At 36.0% G+C, this 24577-nt stretch overlaps 1 protein-coding gene across 1 annotated transcript; it reads left to right on the forward strand.

Annotated features, from left to right (window-relative positions):
- Positions 1-23657: 23657 nt before the first annotated feature.
- On the forward strand, positions 23658-24370 carry LOC129884996 (zinc finger protein 6-like). Its single transcript, XM_055959249.1, has one exon. The coding sequence runs from the start codon at positions 23696-23698 to the stop codon at positions 24188-24190; it is 495 nt and encodes a 164-aa protein (XP_055815224.1). The 5' UTR covers positions 23658-23695; the 3' UTR covers positions 24191-24370.
- The last annotated feature ends 207 nt before the right edge of the window (positions 24371-24577 follow it).

Here is a 24577-nt window from a genome sequence, read left to right on the forward strand (position 1 = left end):
AAAAGTGTCCCTGGGTGCCTCTACCTTGTGCATGTAATTGAAAACCTATCTTACCACCTCGAGAACCTCCCCGTGCACCCTGATGACCACTTTTATAGTCTGGGCCCTGAGTCTCCTCTTTTAACTAGAGGTGCTACTACTGGTGCGGGTCTAGTTGCTTATAGTGGTGGTCCGACTGACCTACGTAGGAAACTCATAAGACCAATAATCTAGCTCCTCACAGTCATAGCACCCCTCTGGTTTTATGCTTACAACTAGAGGTCGGTCACCTTAGCTTAAAGGTTCTGTCTGAATGCCACCTCAGCCCTAACTTGGATCGATACTAGAACCATCTTGACGGTGCTGGTCACCCTCTATAACATGCAATGAAACATGAAATGGGCAGTTGGACTGACCTTGCAAGAACCTCTGGCGGGGTATATCATATAAATCTCTAGGACTAAAATGGGGCCCACCCTAACTGTCCTCCTGCCTGGACCTTTTACCCCTGCCCTTTTAGGCCTTGAGATGGAGCTGCTCAAGCATGAGGGCATGGTCCACCATATCTAAAATAGAGAGACCCTCTAAGACTAAGGACTGAGTCTCAATCAATATCTTGAGTCTTAAACCTCTGACGAAGTTCCAAACTTTCTTCTCCTTGATAGGTAAGATCATAGTGGAATTATTAGAGAGCTCATAAAAACTCGAATCGTACTCCGACAATTTCATGGAGCCTTTCTCCAACCATGAAAATTGATCTCGAAGCTAATCTCTGACAATCCTAGGGATGAACTGGGCCAAGAATGCCTTAAACTCTCTCCATGACATTGGTTGAGACCCAGCTAGCCTAGTCCTACATATGAATGCCATTACTTCCAAGTAAGACCGTCTAGCTGATAAGTGGTGAAGTCAGCTCCTCTCGACTCCCCTAATCCCACAGTCTGCAGCCGCTCATGGTAAGCAAGTAGAAACTTATGGCAATCCTCACCCACAACCCTAGAAAACCTTGGCGGTGATAATTTAAGAAACACCCTGAGTATCTTCTACTCATATAGTGGCATAACGCCCTCTAAATCTGCTAGTTAGGTGGTAGGTGCCAGTGGCAGCGGAACTATTGGTGCCGCTGGTGTACACAAAACCTACAGTGCTAGAGCAACTGGAGCTGAGGCCTAATGCATGCCCCCTATAGTAGCTAGTATCTAGGCTAACATAGCTTGTACGTCGAGAGTTACAACTAGCGCGAACAGTGGCTGGGTAGGTCCCGCTACTGGTTGATGATGTACTAGAGCTACCTCTGGCTCTAGAGTCTGCTCTCTGTCCTAGGACAGAGCTGCAGCCTTAAAACGACCTCAGTGTTGGATTCTACCCCTAGCTAGTGCTTTATTCCGCGTGTGAGCAATCTTGAAAAAGAGTGAAACAAGTGAGATTCCATGAAATTGATAAGATACACACTACACGAAAATGATACAAAAGTGAATAGGTTCCTAAAGACATCTAGCAGCCTCAAGAAGATAATTTATGGACATTTCTACAACGATCCACAGGAAAATAGACGTTAGCTTTATACAAGTGAGACCGATAAACCTAGGGCTCTAATACCAAATTATCATGACCCCAATCCCTGAGTCATGATGGCATCTACTATGACCCACTAGTAGGCAAGCCAACCCATATCCCAAAACTGCGAGTAATAAAATGTAAGGGTAAAAGACTAATATTCAACTAAAAATGTTAATAAAATAATATGAACACAAATAAATGGGCGAAAGCAAACAAAAAATAGATACTAATAAAATATCCCTCCCAGAACCTTAAATTCGCACATACAGAGCTATTAACAAAATGAGTACAAGTCCTAAAAGTCGACTACAGAAATAAGATTGTCTCAAAAAGAAAAAGACAAGTCATAAATATATGCAGAGGGAGATGGGTAAATATAGAATATTGTTTGCTCACCCTCGTCTCCGATCAAGACTGCAGTTGGCTTGAGATCAATTCTGATAGCTGGTGCTCGAAACTACATCACTATAAGAGATGCAAAGTGTAGTATGGATACCAAAACAACAGGTACTCAGTAGTCATCATAGGCTGACTGAGCAAGAAAAGCAAAAGTAATCAGAAATGCGAGAATCTAAAAAACTATTAGAGATAAGAATAAAAGAACCAACTAGGTATGTACACGAGCGTATTCACATACAAAGAGAAAGAAGAAAGCTAACTAACTCCACTAGGCTCCTATAAACCCGATGGGTACACTAGTGCACAAATCTAAAAGCAACAACCCAAATGGAATCCCATAAGCCCGACAAGAACAAAGATAGTTGAAATAAATTGAAGGAATCCGATGTAGTACCAACAATGTTACATTTTCCCGCTGACTTTAACTGGACTATTCCAAAAGCCTAAAACCTTTAACCCAAAATTGGAAGGAGTTAGGGACTTGAATCGAATGAATACGAAATGATCAAGGATATTAACCGAGATTTGTAATAACCTAGGATTTGAACCAATGATGAGGATAATCGTGGATTTGAACCAAGTGAAAGTGTGACCAAGGACTCAAACTGAGGTACTAGTAGCTATGGACTTGAACCAAGGCTGAAAGGTAGTGATGGACATGACCCAAGGCTAATAAATAGCTATGGACTTAAACCAAGGATGTAAACAGCGGTAGACTTGAACCACGACAAGTAAAGTTAGGGACCTGAATCGAGGCAATAATACTAAGGAAAGGACTTGAACCGCGTCCGATAAAGTGATTTGAGGACTTGAAAAATGAATAAAGGCGAATTGGTTAGAATTAGGATCAGCAGCCAACAGAGCATCTTGGGGAGTATCCCCAATCCGAGTGCCATTAATCAAACACTCCAGTCTGAACCACATCTAACCAGAATCGATGAATAGACTTCTAAACTAAGAATCAAGTGATACGTAACTGATCTTGGGAGTATTTATGCATCCAATAGCCAAACTAACCCATATTCATAGTAGAGTTTGAGAGAAAATTCTTATAGTTTAATTCATTTTTAGATTACTTGTGTATGAATGCAGGTAACCAACATTATTAGACATTTTCAGGGCTAAATATGAAAGAATGGACATTTAAACGATGATTGGATTGAAAGTGGATCTAAAAGGAGAAGTTGGGAACAAATGTGAAGAAAATGCATCATATTGGAGTGTGTCCACATCACGCATTAAGCTTTAGCAATTTAATTCCAACACTTGGAATTTATTGGACATAACAGTGTAGTCCGCGCCAAGTTCGCATACCAAACCTAGTTCTAGAAAGAACAAATGTTTCCAAAGAAGAAAATGAAAAATTATACTGTGGAGAAACATCTCCGCGTCACGGACTTCATTACAGGGATTGCAACTTCATATTTTTCAAGGCTATAAATAGTCCACTTGTATTTTATTTTAAAACATTCAGTTTTTAATTAAGATTTTGATGAAGGAAGACAAAAGGAGAACTCTTTTAGGGTTTTATTTCTTCTTCTCTTTCATTTGTAAGTTAATCACTTATGCTATTAATTATGTTTTGGATTCTTTCAAACATTATGAGTGGCTAGAATCCCCTGTTCTAGGGTTTTGTCCATAATATAAAGGTTTTCATATAGTTTGCTTTGGTTGAAAATAGTGTCTTTCATATAATTTCTCTTATATTATCATTTATACTATTTTAATGCTTGATCACCATCAAAATACATTAGTTTTCTACCTGAAACTCGGAAGATGGAAAGGAGATAGAACACTAGAATATAAGGAGTATGTTTGTTCTAGAATTGCCTAGGATGATTCGTGTATCGGATGCCCATGACACATACCTATACACCATACTTGGTTAATAAACAGGATGATAGGAGTAATGCATCTGTGTTGGCTCATGCCTATCCCCGCTCAACGATGTAGTTATGCTGTCAACAGAGGTAGGCAATTGGATGTCGGGAGACCATTATTGTAAAATTAACCCTGTAAATTAGTAATTAAAAGACCCATTAAATGTAAGAGTAAAGTGTGTTAGACCTGAAATTTGCAAGTGCTACAACCCTAGAATTACTTATTCATTTGATCACAATTCATTAAAGTTTTGAATTGTTTCTTAATTATAGTTTCAATAGCTTAGTAGACAATATAATTGAAATAACCTTTTTTGCAACACATGCGAATAATTTAGTCAATTGGAAATATTACTCACGCCTGATTAAAGTCCTTTTGGTTCAATAATTCGGTTCTAAAAGGAGCACTTTATTACTTGTAAGACCACATACACTTGTGTGTGCTCAGGTGGCAACAGAAACTGATGAAATCAAGGACTTATGGATATATGGTTCCCAAAAATTTGTCACAACCTAGCTAAGGCCCGGACTATCAGATTCATGCCTGCTATATCGGTCTACATAGATCTAAGCAGTCTGAAGCGAAGTTGGAGAAGTTCCAAGGCCTAGCGATACCAAAAATACGCAAGTCTATGACAATCACTAGTTTAAGCCTAGACTAAGGCCAAATATGATTCCAACGACATAAACCAAATACATAATACACACCATAAGGTATAGATGATCAACAATAGTAGGAGACATGTTTTAATAACCCAAATTTATCGAACATAGGTATCTAGGAATCTAGCATGATCAACACCCAAATACCCCTAATTTTACATAAATCATCATACATATACTAGAGCATGCTCAATCTAAGGAGGGGAAAGCCACTAGAAAGCGTGTGGAATGGCCGAGAGTGAACCCTTTTGGATATATAATCCAAGTCGAGAGTAGAGTTACAAGAAAAGACGTCATCTTTCAGGATGTTCTGATGATCCTAATCAAAGCCAACAAGCAAGTCGAGTTGGCATAGGTCCGATAGACCCTTGTCCTTTCCATTCGGAGGTGGCGTTGATCTAGCTAATGAGCAACTGCTTCGCTTTTACCCACTTAGTGTGTAGCCTACCTATAGGCCGACTGCCTGTGCTCCAACCCAAGTAACCGGAGTTTTCCCCCTTTTTACGGCCTCAAAACACTGCCACACTATCAAAACTAGAATCACAATATCAATATAGTCATTTTAACACTAAATTTAACAATTTCAAAGACGAACCAATTTCGAAGTCAAGAATAGAAATATGGGACCCACTCTATAAATTCCAAAATTAACTCCGTTAAAAAGTCCTATAGGCTACCCCAAACTTGTGTTTCAAAATGGAACAAAATTCGAGGCTCAAATCAGCGGGAAATAAGACATGCAACAAAATCACATTTTAATCTTAAGTAATCAACAATGACAACATCTTTCTATGCGAATTTACCTCAACGGGTCTCCAACACTTTTTGAACACTAATCTAAGTAGCCATGACAATTCCGGATGTATGGACTTTGAATCACCAAAATTGGTTGGAAAATGAGTGAAATAGCAAAGTTCTAATTTGCCTAAAATGGTTGAGTTCGTCCCTTAGTCTTTAATTAAAAGAACAGGGAAATGACCTTCGCAAATGTGGCCATAGTGGCCCAAAAATGCGAAGGTCATAGGTGATGGACTTCGCAAATATGGAAGGCCACTATCTTGGGCTTCACGAATGCGGAAGGCAAAATCAGAAGCCTCCACAAACGCAGCTGGGCCTCCGCGATTGCGGATCTAGCTCATTGGCTTCAGCAAACATGGCAAGGAGCCATGCGAACACAAAGAACAAATGAGCTTGCACCAGTAACTAAACTTTTAGAAAGTTCAAAAATCCCCGATGGGGTGCTCGAAATTCATTCGGAATCTTGTGCACGCAAATGAGATATGCTACACCATAAAATTTGACATTCTCAACTAAATAGCGCATTCGAAATTCCTATATGAGGAAATTTTAATGAAAAGTGGGTTCGACACCCAAGTGTCATATTTATCCCAATTCCATAATGGGCCTCAATATTAGGCCAAAAGCCTCGGGAAGTGATCGAAGGGTCATTCTAGACCAAACTCGACATTTCAGAACTAACTATGCTGATAGAATTTTCATCTGAGCGTGTTTTCCAAGAATGTAGAACAAAGTCAATGTTAGGCCAAATGTCAAAGCCTAAAGCGCCAAATATCCCCAAACTCATACGAATTACCTTGATACTCGTGTCGACCATGTTACTAGCCTAATTTGGTCATTCCTGAGCTGATGGAACTGTCATATTTTGTTTTGAGGTCATTTACTTGAAGTAATAACCAAAATTAACTTTTTGATTTATAGGAGCTCCAAAAAAAGAAAACAAACCTAAAACCCAAACGAACGACCAGGCCACCGAACAGTCAGTGTTATCAAGTCATAAATGACTTGGGGTCGCTATAAAAGCACTCTAAATGATGAAATGAATCCATTAACTCAAAAATGACCTGGAGGGTCATTGTATATTTATACATTTGTGAGAAATAGAAATCAAGGAATAAATAGTTTACTTTATAATAGAAATATCAAGTGAGGTCAGGATCCCCAACACTTTTTATCATATTTATGAAAAACAAAAAAAGTTTCTCTACTTCTCTATAATGAATTATTAAGTAGTTAATTTACCACTCAACTCATTCTGATTTTCTTAAATAGTAATTAAAATAAGAAATGTTTGTAGAATAGATAACCAATCTTTGTGGGTTCGACATCTTTCTATACTATAATTTGACAGAATACAAGTTAATTAGGTAGCATAGCGATACAAGGCATGGAACTTAGCCTCATAAGCTGCAACACATATAATGGCATGTTCAAGGGGTAGGAACTGGTCCTTCTTGTGATCCCTAAGAGTACAGAGCACATATTTTTCCTAAAAATAGAATGAAATTGGGCGCAAGTGATCAGAGGCAAGGCTAACGAACAACACTCCATATAAGCCCTCTATTACTTCTTGGCATCACACTACAGTTGAAAAGTAACAAATTTTGCTCCATGATGTTGTACAATACATAACTTATGCAATATCTCATAACAATCTAGAATAAATCGAAAGCATCCTCATTCTATGTACCATGAAACAATGGAGGTTTCAGTTTTAAGAACTTGGTCAACAGCTCACGCTCGGTAATAATAGGGCCTAGTACCAGATGAAAAAATGCATCTGTACTAGAAGATTCATCCATCCTGGGGCTGTGACAACAACAGGATGAGCACCCAAAACCTGAGTAGCCGGCATAATAGGAGTGACTCCAGTACTCGCCAATCCACTAAGGAATGCCAACACCTACTGACTAACTTAAGACGACACAGGGGGAAGACCTGTACCTCCAAGTGGTGTTGCCATCTCTAGTTCCATACTATCCTTATGCTCTAGCTCAACCTCCTCCTCAACATGATCTCGGTGTGAGTAAGGGGACTCCAAACTTGTCCCAATCACTTGCTGGGCTCCATCCCGGGTGGGTATTTCTCTCCCTCTGCCCCTACCCCTTCCCTCGCCCCTTCCATGACCTTGAGCAGTTGACTTTATAGTTGAAGTTATTGCCTTTTCCTTATTTTGCCTGGTGTTAAACATCTGTGGAAAAAAGAATGAAAAGAGTTAAATATCAATTTTGATCACTACATACCAATTGGAATCTAGTTGTAGCACGAAGGAAGAAACAGAATGTCACGACCCAAACCCCATAGGCCGCGACTGGGGTCCGACCTAGACCACTATATATATACCTATCAGCTGGTGTTAAATCAAACTATAAACAAAGTGATACTACTCATAAAAATCCCAATGAATTAAAACTTTTTCGTGTACGTATGACCTCTTTCATTCATACCATATCATGAAAGGGCACGCAAGCCGATAAAACTGTTGTACATAAAAACATTTACAATATGTCGTATAGGCACAACTGAAACAAATTCACAAACAACCCACATATATATGTCTACAGACCTTTGAGAATAGTAATAGCAATATATGGTGGGACAAGGCCCCCGTCGTACCCCTGGATAAATAAATATATACATATTAAATGACCAGTATCAAAAGTTAGGTTCCAGAATAGTGGAGTGCTCCCAATATCACTGAGTGGAAACCCTAAGCCAGCGGATCTCCAAAATGAACATCTGTACTTGCGGGCATGAAACGCAGCCCCCCGAGAATGAGGGTTCAATATGATATATGTACTGAGTATGTAAATCATGGACTGTAATCAAAATTGAGCAAAGTATCCAGAAATATCAAAATGCTTATCATAACCACAGATAAGGTATGCAGAAAAATATATGCCATATTCGGCCCCATTATGGGACTCGGTGAACAAATCGTGGTCGCTTTCCCATCACCGGCGCCATAGCATATCATAACTCCAGAGTAGGGAATATCTTCGTAATTAATTATATCATATCATATGGTCATATCAGATCATATCATATCATGCGTGTACATGACATATCATAACTCCACAAATCCCATGTACAGGTTGTACTTGCCCCCTCACATTGGGGTATGGCGAACAATGCAGAGAAGTACGCGTGATAACAAATCCTGGACTGGGCTCAGCAAAGGAAGTATTGAGGTATCCACGAGTGGAATAGTGAGAAACTATATGCAATTTAAATCATATTTGAGACTCGATGGAATAATCAAAATGAGCTATCATTCAAAATCAAGACAAGAGTCATATCAAATACCTTTTGAAAGTTACTATAGGTTATATCAAAATAGAACTTTTGGATATCATATACACGTATCAAGTCATAACAAATATCTTTTGGAAAATCAAGAAGTTGGTCATCCTAGCGGCTCTACGAATAGGAACTTCCTTGGAATCATATAAAAGTCGCATACTTGCTTCATAAAAACCATGTCAACAAGGAAGATTAGCTTCACATATTTGTGCCCAAAACATTCCAAGAGATAGAATAAGCTTAATACACTTATGCCGAAGACATGCCAAAAGAAAGTCTAAGTCTTACATACTTATGCCAAAAACATGCCAAAAGAAGGAAACGTTAGCTTTACATACCTCTTACGGATTACTCTTAACACGTTTGCCTCATCGTCTCTTAAACCTATTTAACATGAAATCAATACAAGAATCAACAAACCTCGACTTTCCAGCATCTTAAGTGACATACGAGTATTCATAGAACTCATCTCTTCGCTCACCTTCTCGACTAGTTGCTTAGTTAGTTAAGGAGTTAACGGAAATCGGGTAGCAACTCCCCTATAACATGCCCTATTCGAATTTCCAATTACATCCATAATCACTACAGCCAACCAAAAACAACAATCTTCAGATCATATACAACTAAAACATGGCAACATTACACAATATAAGCTCCAAACAACTTGCTGAAAATTACGATACCAAAATAGAGTTTCTAGTCTTTATTTCGCAAAACCTTTAATTGTACGAAATGAGAGGTCGTATGGATGCAACCAGAAGACCCCACACATCTTTTAGAATACTTTTAGGCCCTGAAACACACCACCACACACCTTCAGCAGCACACCACAAGCACAACACCTTGCTTCGACTACAATTTAACTATAGCGACTCCAATTTAGTTTGCTTCTAACGTTAAACATTTCTACGACATTTTTACACTTCCAGCAGCATAAAAGGTGTGTAATACACCCTATAACAATACCATAAAATTCAAATTGGAAGAAAATACCTTACCTTACCCGAAATTGGCCAAAACTCGCCAAAATTGCACCTTGGAACTTCTCTAAATGTGCTGAAATTTCGTGGCTGCTTGCTATCCATTGGGTGCTGCTACAAACCCTAACTTTACATGATTAACACTCTCATAACCTGTCCAAACCCTTACCAAAACGTGGCATAATATAACCAATCCATACCTTGCTAAAACGTACTAAACCTTGTCTCGGAAGTTCTCTTAGTATGCTGAAAAGTAGTAGGCTGTTTGTGTCGCTTCTTCGCTGTCCCAAATAGAATTTTTTCATTATTAAACACTTATATATCACCATAGGATACCTTAAATAATTAATTCACGGAATGAAATTGGAAACCTTACCTTAAATTGAGCCAACCCATGGCTGCCCTCTCTTGCCTTCAACGTTTTCCTCTTTTTTCCAAAGAGAACATGCTGAAAATGAAGTATATCTCAGCATAATATACATATATACACCTCCTTAGAAGGTGCCACATGGCATCCCCTTAGGGGTGACATGTGGCAGCCTCCTAGGGTACCACCTCAACCCACGCAGCCCCTCACACGCTGCCATATGGCAGTGGGGTCCACCCCAAGCTGCTGCATCACCTACTTGACCCTAAGTAGGTGCATCACCTGCTTGTCCAAGTAGGTGCATCACCTACTTGCTTCGAGTAGGAACGTCATTTCCTTATTTCTCTTTCATGAGCTCGTAATGTCATCTTATTTTAAGAGACTATGTAATCCGTTCTTCGTAAGCTTCGTACATCCTCAAGTAGCTTAGGTATGTAAGACTTCTAAGTTAGTAGCTTATGTAGGTAAATCGAGTCCTAAGACTCATTACTTGGCCTTCAATTCCTTTCGGATTCTTATGACTCTATTTCCAACCTTCTCTACTATGGGGTATCACATTCTCCCTTTCTTAGAGTCATTTGATAGTGTCGTAGATTATACGGATCACGTGCTAACTTCTAAGAAGCTTAAAAGACATTTCAAGCTCAGGAGTATGGGGTGTAACACAGAAGATAGTTTCCTAAAGTCCTATAGCCTCTCAAATAAAAGTGTAGACATCTCTGTATCGTTCTGTATACTAGACCTATTTTAATACAATGAGATAAATAGACATAGGTATTTGATACCATCCTTTTCACGATCTAAACCTTCATGGGAGGCACCACACTAAATCTCCGGTGGGAGAACCAATTACCCAATCCAACACTTAACTCATTTAACAGTTAAGAAAATTAGTTGCATTAATTAAAGTTAAGATTCATAACTAAAATTGTTAAAAGAAAAACTTGCAGAAATATTCCCTCTAGAGTTTGGAAGTCATATACCAAAACATCTAACATAGTCTAGAATAAAGGGAAGAAACCCCAAACAAAAAGTATTCAAGTCCGAACAATGGACTACAAAGAAAGTAGATGAATCCATGACAATCTGAAAGAAGCAGCTCACTCTTAGATTAAGGAAACATTTGTATAACAACTGAGATCGCATATCAGCTACCAAAATTTATCATGTACTTAAAAAAAAGTCAGTTTAGTACCATCACAAAAAACCACAACGTATTGATAGGATCATCGGCCAGTACTAAATATGAACATATAACTATAACCCAGTAAAATAGAAAAAAACATGTATAACCTAATTCAGTGAATATAATCCAAGACTCTCAGTCATCAACTTGACTTAACAACCACATGAGCTATGTCCAACATCTCAACAATAACAATATAAGCGATTCTGTAACTTATAAGTAATTCGGACCACCCAAGGATCCCTACGACATATTCTATGGTGTTTAACATGCAATAAAGGACTATTTCAAGATCCACTTCAGTATTTAAACACAATGATCTGGCCACTCATGTACCGATATGTAATAATTACATCACAAAAAATAAAACCCAGTTCACTTATGAAACCAACACACAGAAGAACAATCAAATATGTATCAGGCATGGTACCCAGTTCAACCATAATAAAACCAGTACCATGCATGGTATTCGAGATAACCGATAGATATTCCACACCAGATATGGTACCGAGCCAAAGAAAGAATCACAAATATCACACAATCACAGCCACAATGAATTGAACCACACTTGTAAGACCACAAGTACTTAAACAAGTTCATTGCATGAGATTGACAACAAGATATCATTTCACATTCATTGTTTTATTCTCTAAACATATATTGTACAAGAAATACTAATGGAATAGTTAGTATGCACAGATAACGTAATTTGAAAAATAATTCAACCATCACCTACCTCGAATAAGCCCGAATGCTCTATTGGACCTAAGCCTTTCCATTTTGTGAAGATTTAGCTTGATCTTAAGCTAAACACAATAACAAAACACAAAATCAACCCCAAATAATCTAATCTTAATTCCAAACCCTAGGTCGATCTCATTATCTTTCCACCTAACTCAAGGATTTTCCACCAATAATTCACCTAGAACTATCAATTTTATGATTACACTAGCGAATTATGGTAATATAATCATGAATAAATAGTTTATTAGTAAAACCCAAGGTTCTACACTCAACAATCCTTGTTACCCATATTTTTTCATCTTAGCTCAAGCCAAAGCCTCCCCAAGGCCAATAACTATCGATTCTAAGGTATAGAAATTGAAGTACTAGTATTAGAAAAATAAATTACTTACCTTTGTGAAGAACCTTGGTGGAAATTTGACAAATTGCCTCTGCCCTTCCCCAAAATGTTCTTTAGTCGGAATGAATATTTTTGAAAAATTTTTGTATTTACAGTGACTTATCATGTTGTTGCAGCCCAATTCAGCTATAGCGATGCCACCATAGTTGAAGTTTTCCTGCTACTGCGGAATTAAAAGCCTTTGACTCTCGCTATAGTGAGAATTTCTACGCTATATTGGTTGTCACAATAGCAGCGTGTCAGCTGCTATACAGGACAGAAACTCAAAAATTCTCTCAGTTTTTCTATTTTGTAACACACCTTCAAACCTTAATGTTACAGACTAACTCTTTCACGTCAAGTTTGATATTGAAAGTTCTATTCACTCAAATTCAAATTCAAAAAATCTTACTGACTTCATTAAAATCTTAACCAAAAGGAAAGCCAGCTAAAATTTAGAAAATTTACTCAATCCTTTCCCTGATTTCCCTAGACTTCACCTCACTCAGATTTCGTCCGAGCCTAGCCTAGCATGAAATTTACAACTTCCCAACCCCAGAAGTTTTCTCACCCAATTGTTTTAACGATTAGCTCACCCATAACGACTGGAAGGGTCGTTACACTTTTAGATTTATTCCACCTTTTATCAAATTAAAATATTTTACACTTGTTTGGTCCGTTAAAGTCAAACTTATATTAGAGAACACTTTTTTTATTTAATTATATTTTTAACACGCCTATTAAGCCCATAAATCACAATAAGGGGGTTAATTTATCTGTAATAAAATTATAGCTTGGCCAACTCATTTAATTTTAAACAGATTGATGACCTATATTTTTTATAAATAAATTTTCTATTAATCACCAAAGTGGAGCATGTAGCTATCTATACACAATTTGCTATTAGTCTTGAAATAGAAAACACAAGAGTAAGACTAAAAAGTAAGGACATATGCTATATTGCATATTCTAAGAGCAGCTCTAGCACAAATGACATACATAATCCTCTTCTTTTATTAATTCAGCTCATTTTACTCTGCTTAATTTAGTCCATTTAAAAATTATTGATACGCAATCCAAATTGACCTTGAAAATTTTTATCTAAACATTTTCAAAGAGAGATCTGACATGTTTTATATAGTTATCGCCATTTAACTAATGTTTGCTTCTTTTTACAAGTTCACCCGCTTTTGAAAATGATTCAAACATATGTGACTAAGGTTAAAATTTTGTGTTTGGAGTGCATGTAAAAATAGCCTTAAATCTCATACATGAGAGTGTGAATTTATTTTTCCAAAAAAGATTTGTTTGCTCTGCATATTTTAATAAATTAACATTCAAATCTACTCCAAATAACCTAAAATTTGAACCATAAATTTTATATATCATAGTGAACAAACTTCAATCAGCAATTTGTCAAAACAACAACAACTCTAACAAATCAATTTATGTAACGATACGAACCATCGTTACTTAGGAGAAACAAAATTTCATAAAAACTAATTTTTCTGGACCTTACCATCCTGCCAGAGGGAGCATATTTTCACTACGGCGGCATCGCCCCAGCATGATGGGAGCCGCCAGAGTGGGATGATCGGGGACAGAACTTAAACACATGAAATCTTATTTTCCCCTCTTTTCCCTGCCAAAATGAGGCGAGGGTCACCCTGGAAACCCTCAAAACACTACTCTAGTCTTGGAAAAGAGGGAGAAGGATTTTAGTGCAATGAAGGTTGCAACCGGTAAAATTTAGGCCTACTTCCACCGTCCCATTTTTCAGAAGATAGGATTGGAGACATAGTATCTCTCTACAGCTGCTTGACACTTAAGTAGGCTAGATTTTATTAATTGAGTAGCTTTGAACTCATACCAATTGCTTAATGTAATGATAATTGATGGGACATTATATGTTTAGGCTTTCAGACACGGAGTATGGGCAGTTACCTGTGTAGTCTTAGTTGTTAAATCAGATGTATACTATGTGGGAAGGAATTATCTAGTGATTTAGAGGTGGGTGATGGTTGTGCTCCCCCATCTATGTTATTAATGCCCACTGATTTCCCCATGAGTGTATGTCTACATGAGAATAGGGAAAGTAGTAACGAACTTAATGAAATGATTAAATATGAGAAATTGTATAGCATGAACCTATTAATTGACTATGTAACTAAGTAAGACTGATTATTGTAATTGTGATTGTGACTTAGCTATGGTTGCTTGGGATCTAGTGTCACATTCTGATACATAATTAGATCGGGTTTTACACTCTGATACATAATTGGATCTAGTTTTACGTTTCGACACATGCTTAGATCGAGTGTCAAGTTCTAACACATGATTGGATCGTGTGTCACAATCTGACACATGATTGGATCAAGTGTCATTGTCACACCCCGGGAGGGTACCCTAGGCGTGGCCGGCACTCGAAAGCCATTTCAAGCCTTCAAGCGAACCATCTGGTCCAGTCACACTTTCATTCATTCACATTCTAACAGCAAAAGACTTAATCATAGGAATACTATTCATAAATTAGGGCCAAAGGCCAAACAAATACCCAATCAATAACTAACTAGAATAAAACTAGTCAAAATGGATAATTCAACACTTCCACACTCTAGTCTATGAAGCCTCTATCAACAATCTAGGAGGTGCCAATGACAAGTCCATGGCTACCAAAAGTCAAAATAAAGGAAATAAAATAAAGTTATAATGATAATCTCGGCATCCTCCGGAAACTGAGACGACTCACCCACTAGCTGGAAGTGAGGAGATCTTTAATGGTGCATCGGTTGATGATCTCTAGTACCTGTCTCTACATTATGAAACGATGCAGGCCAAATGGCATCAGTACATGGAATGTACAAGTATGTAAAATGCCCAAATGAAACAAACATCAAGGAAGAATCAAATCAACTCGAAATCTCAACTCAAGAGAAAGAACAACTCAATCAAGTGTCCTAAGTCTAAACAGGGATATGATTTAGACGGGACCGATCACATACAATTCAACCCAATCCGACTCAGAGTACTATCAAGACCTCTATGGGAGTTTCTCTTATCCGACAACCATTACTTATGAGCTAGTGACAGTACAACAAACCGATGTTGTTGCCGCATCCGTTCATACTTTGCCAGGGTATGAACGAATCAACCAATCATGGATCTAATCCAACCAAGTTCTATCATGTCAGGACAATAAAGTTTGGGGAAGCATCTGACTTTAACGGTTCAATCCCTCCCTAAGTTTGGCGACATAGTTATTGGATTCGAGTTATTACTTACTCTTACCCAATTTGGTTCTTGATACTCCTCCCAAGACTCAATGCTCATAAAACTCCATCCAATCAACTCAATCAAATCATATCGACAAGTCTTATTTGAAACCTTGTCAAATCATCAATTCAATCACAATCAAACCTCTCCCAATCATACTATCCGATCAATCCCAATCATATCATTAATGAGTAGTTAAATATGCATTTGTAACAATGTACAAACCTATACAACCGTTCCTCTATTCATTTAACACATTCCTTGGGACTCATCACAACTCCAAGATTCTAAATCAACAATTCAAGATGAGCAACATATTTAAGAAAATTAACATATTTAACATAATCCATATAGTTAAGAAAATCAATAAAGTATGTTTAACAACTCATACCCATCGACTCATACTAATATGAAGATTTTTTTGAAATTTCTTGACTCAACAACATCAGCATAACAAGAATCAAATTAATAGATGAAAAGACTCGTTTGGACATAAGCCTATCAAGAAACTCCATTCTTATGAAAATTTAACCTCAAAGAAGGTGTAGGGCACATGGGTGGACTCAAACCATGTTTTGAGTAGCCTTACATACCTTGGTGAATACTTTGAAGAAATCTTGATATTGGGTCTTTAATGAAAAACTTGAATCTTTGAAGTTCTTGAAGGCAATCCTTGTTGCAGATAGATTTGAAGGAGAAGAGAGGGGATTTCTAAGGCTTTTTAGAGAGAGGAAGGGGCTGAAATAATGGTCCAAAATGTGACCAAATCAGTGTATATATAAATTGGGAAATGCCCAATTTGCCCTATCTCCAAAAATCTGGAAAAATGGGCTAAAACACTCCTGGCGCTATAGTGGCGCACCGCGCCACTGCAGCACCAAGTTGAATATAGGCTTAAAACCTGCACATCTGATAGTGGCGCATCGCGCCAAGGACCAAACTACTGAGGCTGTTTTATGGTGCTATAGTGGCGCGTCGCGCCCTTACAGCGCCAAGCCTAAGTTTTCTGGGTTCTGGAAAATAGGCTTAACAACCCTGCACATCTACTAGTGGCGCGCCGCGCCAGGGACCAAACTACTAAGGCTGGTTCCTGGCACTATAGTGGCGCGTCGCGCCACTACGGCGCCAAGTCCAGGTTTCCTGCAGTTACAACCCAGGCCTGAAATTCCTACAGTACTAGTTCGTCTTAGGATAGTCATAACGTTTTACTCCAAACTCCAAAAATTACAATCTTGGCGGCATTGGAAAGAAGACTCGAATACTTTTAATTTAATAGGTCATGGGCCACCCATATCATCATATCTCAAAATATATGGTCATTCGAAGTCGACCCTTTATAGGAACTCATTCTAAAACTTAGCCAAGACGAATTCTTTGGACTTAGCTTGGTTCTAGGGATCCTTTGTGACTCCACATCACCTCTAGCACTCTTTAATTACTTGGGAACTCATCCTAACTCATGCATACATTTCACAATAGTGGAGTTTGATCCTACACGTACGCGAAGAAGGGTCCAAATCTTAGTGAAAAGTTTTAGGGGTGTTACAGTCACATTCTGACACACTAACAGTCTGGGTAAGAATTCCATGAGAAGACCAAGTATGTGTTAGTGGTTCCATAAGAAGATCATTTGATAGCTGTTATTTTATGAAATAGTGTGATTACATCTGCAAGGACTAAAGGGTTGACATCACTATAATTAATCATGGCCATTTTGTAAATTGATTCAAGTTAAGGACTGGAAGTAAGTTTAATATTATCTTTGTGATATAATTATGTATCATTTGTTGACTATATTGTGGTTGTCTGTGTTATTTCATGGAGTCAGGTATGAGGTTACGTGTGGCCCGATGGAGAGTAGTGGTTGTGTTGTTAATTTGGGGTTGGTGACTTAGAGTTGGACTACGTGGAAGCCTAGTTGTTTTAAGTGACAGTAAGGGTTAGAAGCACCTAGTGGGTGTGTTGGTGGAGTGACTAGGTTCTACTTTATGAAGAGTGTTTGGTCTAGAATGATTGGTGAAGCCTTGTTGTGTAGCGGAAAGTGGGTTAAGGGTCGTGTTGTTGGCATATGGGTTATGAGTACAGAAGGCTAGCATAGTAGACTTAGGGGTAAAGTGTGTTATGAGAAATCATCTACTTGATAGACGAGCTAGGCCTTGAGCATTAGAGTTGACAGCGGACCAATCTAGAAAGCATAAGTGTTAGGCTTGAAGAACATTGGGAGGTTATTAGGAGATGTAAGAGTTGTGCATTAAGGGTTGGCGGTATATTTCTTAAGAACATGTTTTCTTCTTGTTGATTCTTTATATTATATGGTGGGTATCGGGTTGATCGATGATGTCTACCAGTACATGTTGTTTGTACTGATACTACTTTTATTATGCTACTTGGCATAGTCAGGTTGCAGGGTCAGTGATATTTCATAGGTGAAGACGAAGACGGTCTCCAACAACTTCTATTCTTCCTTCCTTGTGGTAGGAGCTGTGTCATTGATTATTTTACATATTGTACCTTAGTAGCTCTTGTACCTGTTTAGACTAGATCTTTGGGGGAGTAAATTAATTCAGAAATTCAAATCCTGATTTTGTTTTAACTCAATATCTCATGACTTGATGGATTCTCCATTTTAACTCCTGTTTTTGTAATTTTCCGCATAAACTAATTGATTGAAAATTGAGGGTTCTCCTACTTAGGTGTTAAAGTGGATGCCCACACGGCCCGGTGGGTTAGATCGTGATAAATTAACACAATTTTAATTCTTTTAAGTATGTATCAGTTTCTGTCATACACGAATGAGACACATGTTAAAATTGATTAAAATTTTAGGCGTGCGTGTTTGAATTTTTTTGGCAAGAAAATAATAATTCTATTTTTCAAATTTCAACACTTAAATCTACTCCAAATAAGCTCAAATTTGAAACATAAGTTTCATGTATTATAAAAAATAAACCGCAATCATTAATTTGCCAAGACAACAACAAAAACAAACTAGCTTAACACCATTAAGAAATTTTAAGTATGAATAAGTTTCAGTCATACACGAATGAGACATGTTAAAATTGCTTAAAGTTCCATGTGCGCTTATTAAAAAACAATTGCCAAGAAATTGATAATTTTATTTTTCAATTTTCAGCATCCAAAACTACTCTAAATAAGCTCAAATTTGAAACATAAATTTCATATATAATAATGAACAATGTTCATTCATCAATTTATCAAAATAACAACAAATCTAACAAACAAATTTAGCACCCTTTTAATATTTTTATGTATAACATTTGTGCTCAGTCATACATGAAAGAGTTAAAATTAGCTATAATTTTAGACAAATGTATTTGAATGCAGAAGTAGAAGAAGAAAAAACGAAGCATGTGTTTTTGCCTAAAAATTTTCTTATACTAGTTATTCGTACTAAGTTGTTTTAATGGCGGATTTATTTAAATGGGGCACGGAGAAATACTTTTTTACATCAATTCATTTTTTAGCGGCCAATATTTGAGAAAAGCACCAATAGGAGGAGACTTGTTGCCATAGCAAACCTTATTTGATCTTCTTTCCAAAAAATAAAAAGCTTCCCAATATGTGGTAAAAGGGGGCCGGGCCTAAATATTCTTCAGACGTGAGCATGCATGTGATATATTTAAGATCAATGATAGTACTGTTTATCATGCTTTTCACAAGTCTTCGTCTGGTTTAGACACTTAATTTCAATGGTTTATCAAAGGTCATATTGATACAAATCTGAACACAAACATCACACGTTAATAAAAGTTCATATATTGTGGATAAGATACAGCCATCATATTAACCAGACATGAAGGTCCAAATAACAAGTAGGTGTCTCTTCTGCTACTGTAAATCACTTACCATCAATTCAACATCAACTCCATGTGCCTTAGCTTGTCATGTATTTGTCATGATTAGAGTTGATGGATAAACTGACGCATCATATTTAAGGTGAAGTGTAATGATGTATGTTATTTGCGCCAGATGATATAGAACTATGAGACTCGACACAGAGTAAATGCTAGATTAGAGGTTTGGAGACTGACTCTAGAGTCTAAATGGCTCAGGTTGAGCAGAATCAAAATAGAATACTTGAAATGTAACACAGGAGATTAGCGTGGAAGTATTGAGCCTTAATTCACAGGTCGTCCTCAAGAGAGAATGTTTCAAGTATCATGGGCTTTAATTCAAGGAAATGGGAGATCAATTATGATGTCACTCATCCTATTGGTGTAGGATGGACAAATTGGAGGTTTTCCAATGAGGTCTTGTATGACAAAAATGTACCACCAAAGATTAAACGTAAAATTTTCGAAATTGGTGGTTAGGCCAACTATGTTACATGAGGAGGAGTGTTGAGCTCTCATGTTCAGAAGATGAGAGTAATGAAAATCAGTATGTTGATCATTTGAATATTAGGAGACGGAGATTTTGAGACAAGGTGAGTATGGCTTACATAGACATGATAGGGGAAGCGAAAGAGATAAGTTCGGTATGTGGAGAGATATAGATGCCCTAGTGAGAATGTATGAGAGATTGCCTGTGGTGAGCTTCAGAAGAGATAGAGGTAAGCTTAAAAAGTATTGAGAAAGATGATTAGATAGGACATGAGGTATCTCCAGCTTACTGAAGACATGACCTTAGAATATGGATGTCATGGATTGGTGTGTAGGTAGTTGATTGTAGCCTCATTTTCCAGTGAGATAGGTTTCTACTTGCATACCAATAGTATTAGCAGTATTCTTATAGTTTCTGGTCCTTTCAATTTTTCTACTACATGCTATTTATTGTAATTTGGTTATCATTTTAGTTTGTTGTGGTTATTGTTTCTTTTCTCTGAATGCTATAGAATGGTTCCCCTATTATTTATGATATCTTCATTACTTTTGTTTTATCCTTTAAAAAAAATTTTGATATGCATTACTTGAGCCGAGGTCTTTCAGAAGCAGTCTCTCTTCCTCCACGAGAAAAGAATAAGGTTTGCAGGTACAATCTACCCTCCCCAAACCTTACATGTAAGATTTTACTAGGTAAGTTATTGTTGTTATTGTTGCAGAGCTGAAAAAATCAATCCATTATGTCCAGCTTTTAAACTGGTTAAGTTACGAGAGCTGATAAAGGAATTTCATTATAATAATCGACCGTTTTGATCATTTGGAACACTAATGATTATAATAGATCATTATAAGAGACACTAATGATTATAAATTGAATCCTTTATGACTCGTTTGTTGATTTGATCCCACAAGTTGAACCCCAAACAACGGAGTCAAACTGCAACCAAAGTCCAAACCTAATTAAGTAATTTGAAAGAATTTAAGCTAATAATTTAAGAAAAATACATTATCTGGTGAAGAATTGGATCATATTAGATTTGCTTCAATTCGCCCCTTTGCCACAACGATTAGAAGAACCAAACATATTCACAAAAAGCAAGTTATATAAGAAAACCTTTTAAGGACTTGGTTATACCTTAAACACCAAGAATTATTTGTATAGTTTCAAACGGTACTTTCTTCTGTCAGAAAGGGGACATGCAACTTATAATGTGTTCAATTATAGAGTTAAAGATACATTTAGGTACTCGTCACTCTCACAAACTGTAACATTGTGATAAAAAAAAAAAAGTTCATACATCCACTTAAGAATTTTAGTCCTAGCTAGTTAGCTTTCAAACCTGTGCATGATCTTTTAGTACAAGAACTTTTTGTCTCAAAAAAAACAAGAGAGTATGGCATCACCAATTACTGCATGCATGAATCATTCTGGTTATTGAGGTCCATGGTTTGAAGGCAGAAGCCAAGAATACACGTGTCATTTCATAGCTAAGACAAACAGACCGCAAAATCTTAAGTGAATCGTCTGGACCGGCTTATTTCTATATAGACATTCAAATTGATTTGTGAAAATATTGGACTCAGTGCACGTTGGAATCTCTTCAATTCTTTCCACACACATATATATGAATTAGCAATGCAAAAAATAATTTGAATAACGTTACAGACTTTTCTTGAAAATTGTTATATAAATTAGGACAGAAACAACATTATTCTTTCAAAAAATGATGAAAAAATGAGCAAGAGATTAAAGTATCGATCGCTACCGTTGAATTATGATATCTCACGACCTTCCTTGACATATTATTTATTAGTCCCTTTCATTTTCCAGAATGTCCGGTAAATCTCGTTTTAAGAATTTAAGGTAAATACTCATATATTTCTTTCTAGTAGATGAGCCATGTTTTAAGTACTAGATGTCAGTGGTCCGTGCTAGTACGGATCCACCAACTTCAGTGTCTCCTGTAAAATTACAAGTATTTTATTAACGAAAAAGGGCCAAAATTACCCCTGAACTTTGAAAAATAGTTTATTTATGCCCTTCGTTCTACTTTAGGGCCAATTATACCCCTACCGTTATACTTTGGGACAAATATGCCCTTGAGATTAAATCTGTTTTTTTTATCTATTTTTTAAAATCAGTTTTTTTATTTTATTTTAAATTTGTTTTTAAAATCTGTTTTTTATATGTTTTTTAAATCCATTTTTTAATCTATTTTTAAATCTGCTTTTTAAATTATTATTTTTTAAAATCTGTGAATGCAAATTTATTTTAAAAACAAATTTAAAATAAAATAAAATAAACATATTGTAAAAAATACATAAAAACAGATTTAAAAATTTTTATTTTAAATTTGTTTTTAAAATCTGTTTTTATATGTTTTTTAAATCCATTTTTAATCTATTTTTAAATCTGCTTTTTAAATATATATTTTTTAAATCTGTGAATGCAAATTTATTTTAAAAACAAATTTAAAATAAAATAAAATAAACATATTGTAAAAATTACATAAAAAACAGATTTTAAAAAAATAAATTAAAAAACAGATTTAAAAATAGATAAAAAAAAACGAAATAGATTTTTTAAAAAAAAATATTTTAAAAAAACGGTTTTAAAAACAGATTTAAAAAAAATAAAAAAAATAAATTTAAAAGGGGAAATAAGTTAACCACTGAGAAACTGACACGTGACATTCTGTTATACTCAAGGGCATATTTGGCCCAAAGTATAACGGTAGGGGTATAATTGGCCCTAAAGTAGAACGAAGGGCATAAATAAACTATTTTTCAAAGTTCAGGGATAATTTTAGCCGTTTTCCGTTTTATTAATGTTAATCTTTGGTACCTCTAATGCATTTATCATGCATAGATATGATATGAAGGCTTGATGTCATGAGATCAAATAAGTAAACATGAAATGGATTCAATTTTTGTACTAAATTATGTCGGTATTAATAATACATGAATAATTTTCTTTCTAATCAACAACTTATAAATGGTCCCGGCACTCTTTCAAAAATGTGCTTGTACACTAAAATTCCCTTTTTGGGGTTTTTTAACAAGAGAAAAAAAAATGTATCGTATTTCCAGCAAGCAACCAAACGACCCTTAAACTCTTCCAAGTGTATGTTTGTACACAAATGTTTTCTTTTTTTTTAACCAAAGAACATAATGTGTCATGTTTAAAAAAAAACAATAAATGATAGTCATAATTTTACTAGATCACCCATATTTATTATAGGTTAGGAAAATAATTTGGAAAAAAATAGTACTTAATAATAAGGATGAAAAAAGTATAAAATGGTAAATTACGTTTTGATTTAATATCCAAATTAGATAAGTAAAAGTGAACATATATTTTTAGTATAGCAGACAAGCAAATATGGATAAATGGAGTATTTATAATTGATCGAAGAGAGTGGTGCTCCTTCCGTTTCAATCTGTTTGTCGTCTTACTTTCTTTTTTAGTCTGTCGAAAAATAAATTTTTTTTTGACAACTCTTTAATTCTAACTCTATATTACATGCTTAAGACAACAAAATTATAGAAAAAATTTGATATATTCTACATAATTTAAGATTATAATATTCAAAAAATATATATTTTTTTAAATATGTGTATAGTCAAAATCGAACGAACAAATTAAAACATTTATTTATTTAACAACTCCAGTACAATTTTGTAATGGAAAAGTGAAAAGAAATGATGCAAATTATGAATAAAACAAAAAAGTGAACATCCTTAAATTTGGTTCCGAGAACTTTTAGAGCATCAATATATTACTTATATCTTTTATAAACAGAAGACCAGTATAAAGACTATTTACAGCAGCATCAAAAATATGGGAGAAAGCTCAGTACACAGTAGCTTATCTTCATCATCAACAAGACTATTGAAACTATTCGGTTTTCAGGTGACGGAATGTGACAAAACCACGGCGCAGCTTCCTCCACCGCCACTTCCATTGGAGTACAAGAGATTTGAGTGCCAATTTTGCCATAGAGAGTTTGCAAATTCTCAAGCACTAGGTGGACACCAAAACGCACACAAGAAGGAAAGGCAAAGAACACGACGAGCTCATCATCAGCTTTTCCGTCCAGTAATTCCTGTGATCGATGCACACGCAGTAAGATCAGGAGTGTTGATTAATAATAATAATAATAATAATAATAATAATAATGTGAGTATGTCTAGGTATCGGTCGCAGATACTTTCAGGGGTTCCACTTCGATTTCAGATACATGTGCGTCAACAACACAAGATGACCGTTCAAAGTCCAGATCTTAATGAAGCAGAGGTTGATCTTCATCTACGACTTGCACCTCCCAAGGACTGATCATCAAAAATGTACTCATACATAAGAATTTAGTACTAGTAATAATTAAGTAGTTCCGTTTTCCTTCTTTTATTTCTTCTTGCTTTTCCGATCATATGCATTAAAGGTTAGTACTGCTCTCTCTTTATTTTTATTCATTTTTACTGTCCAGTTTGAACCCTGCACAGTAAATTTTTAAGATAAAATGATTGATATGTGTATTTTATCGTAATAATTGATGTTTAATTAGTTTTAGATCTTGAAAAATAATTTTTAAAATAAGTAATTAATGCTAAAAGTAAAATATGAAAAATAATAGTATGTTTTTTTTTTGTTACAAATGATAAATAAAAGTGAAAATAAATTTTTAATATAATACAACTAAAAGTGGACCGAAGGAGTAAGACT

The sequence above is a fragment of the Solanum dulcamara genome, chromosome 4, assembly GCF_947179165.1.
Source record: "Solanum dulcamara chromosome 4, daSolDulc1.2, whole genome shotgun sequence".
In the NCBI taxonomy this organism is placed as follows: Eukaryota; Viridiplantae; Streptophyta; class Magnoliopsida; order Solanales; family Solanaceae; genus Solanum; species Solanum dulcamara.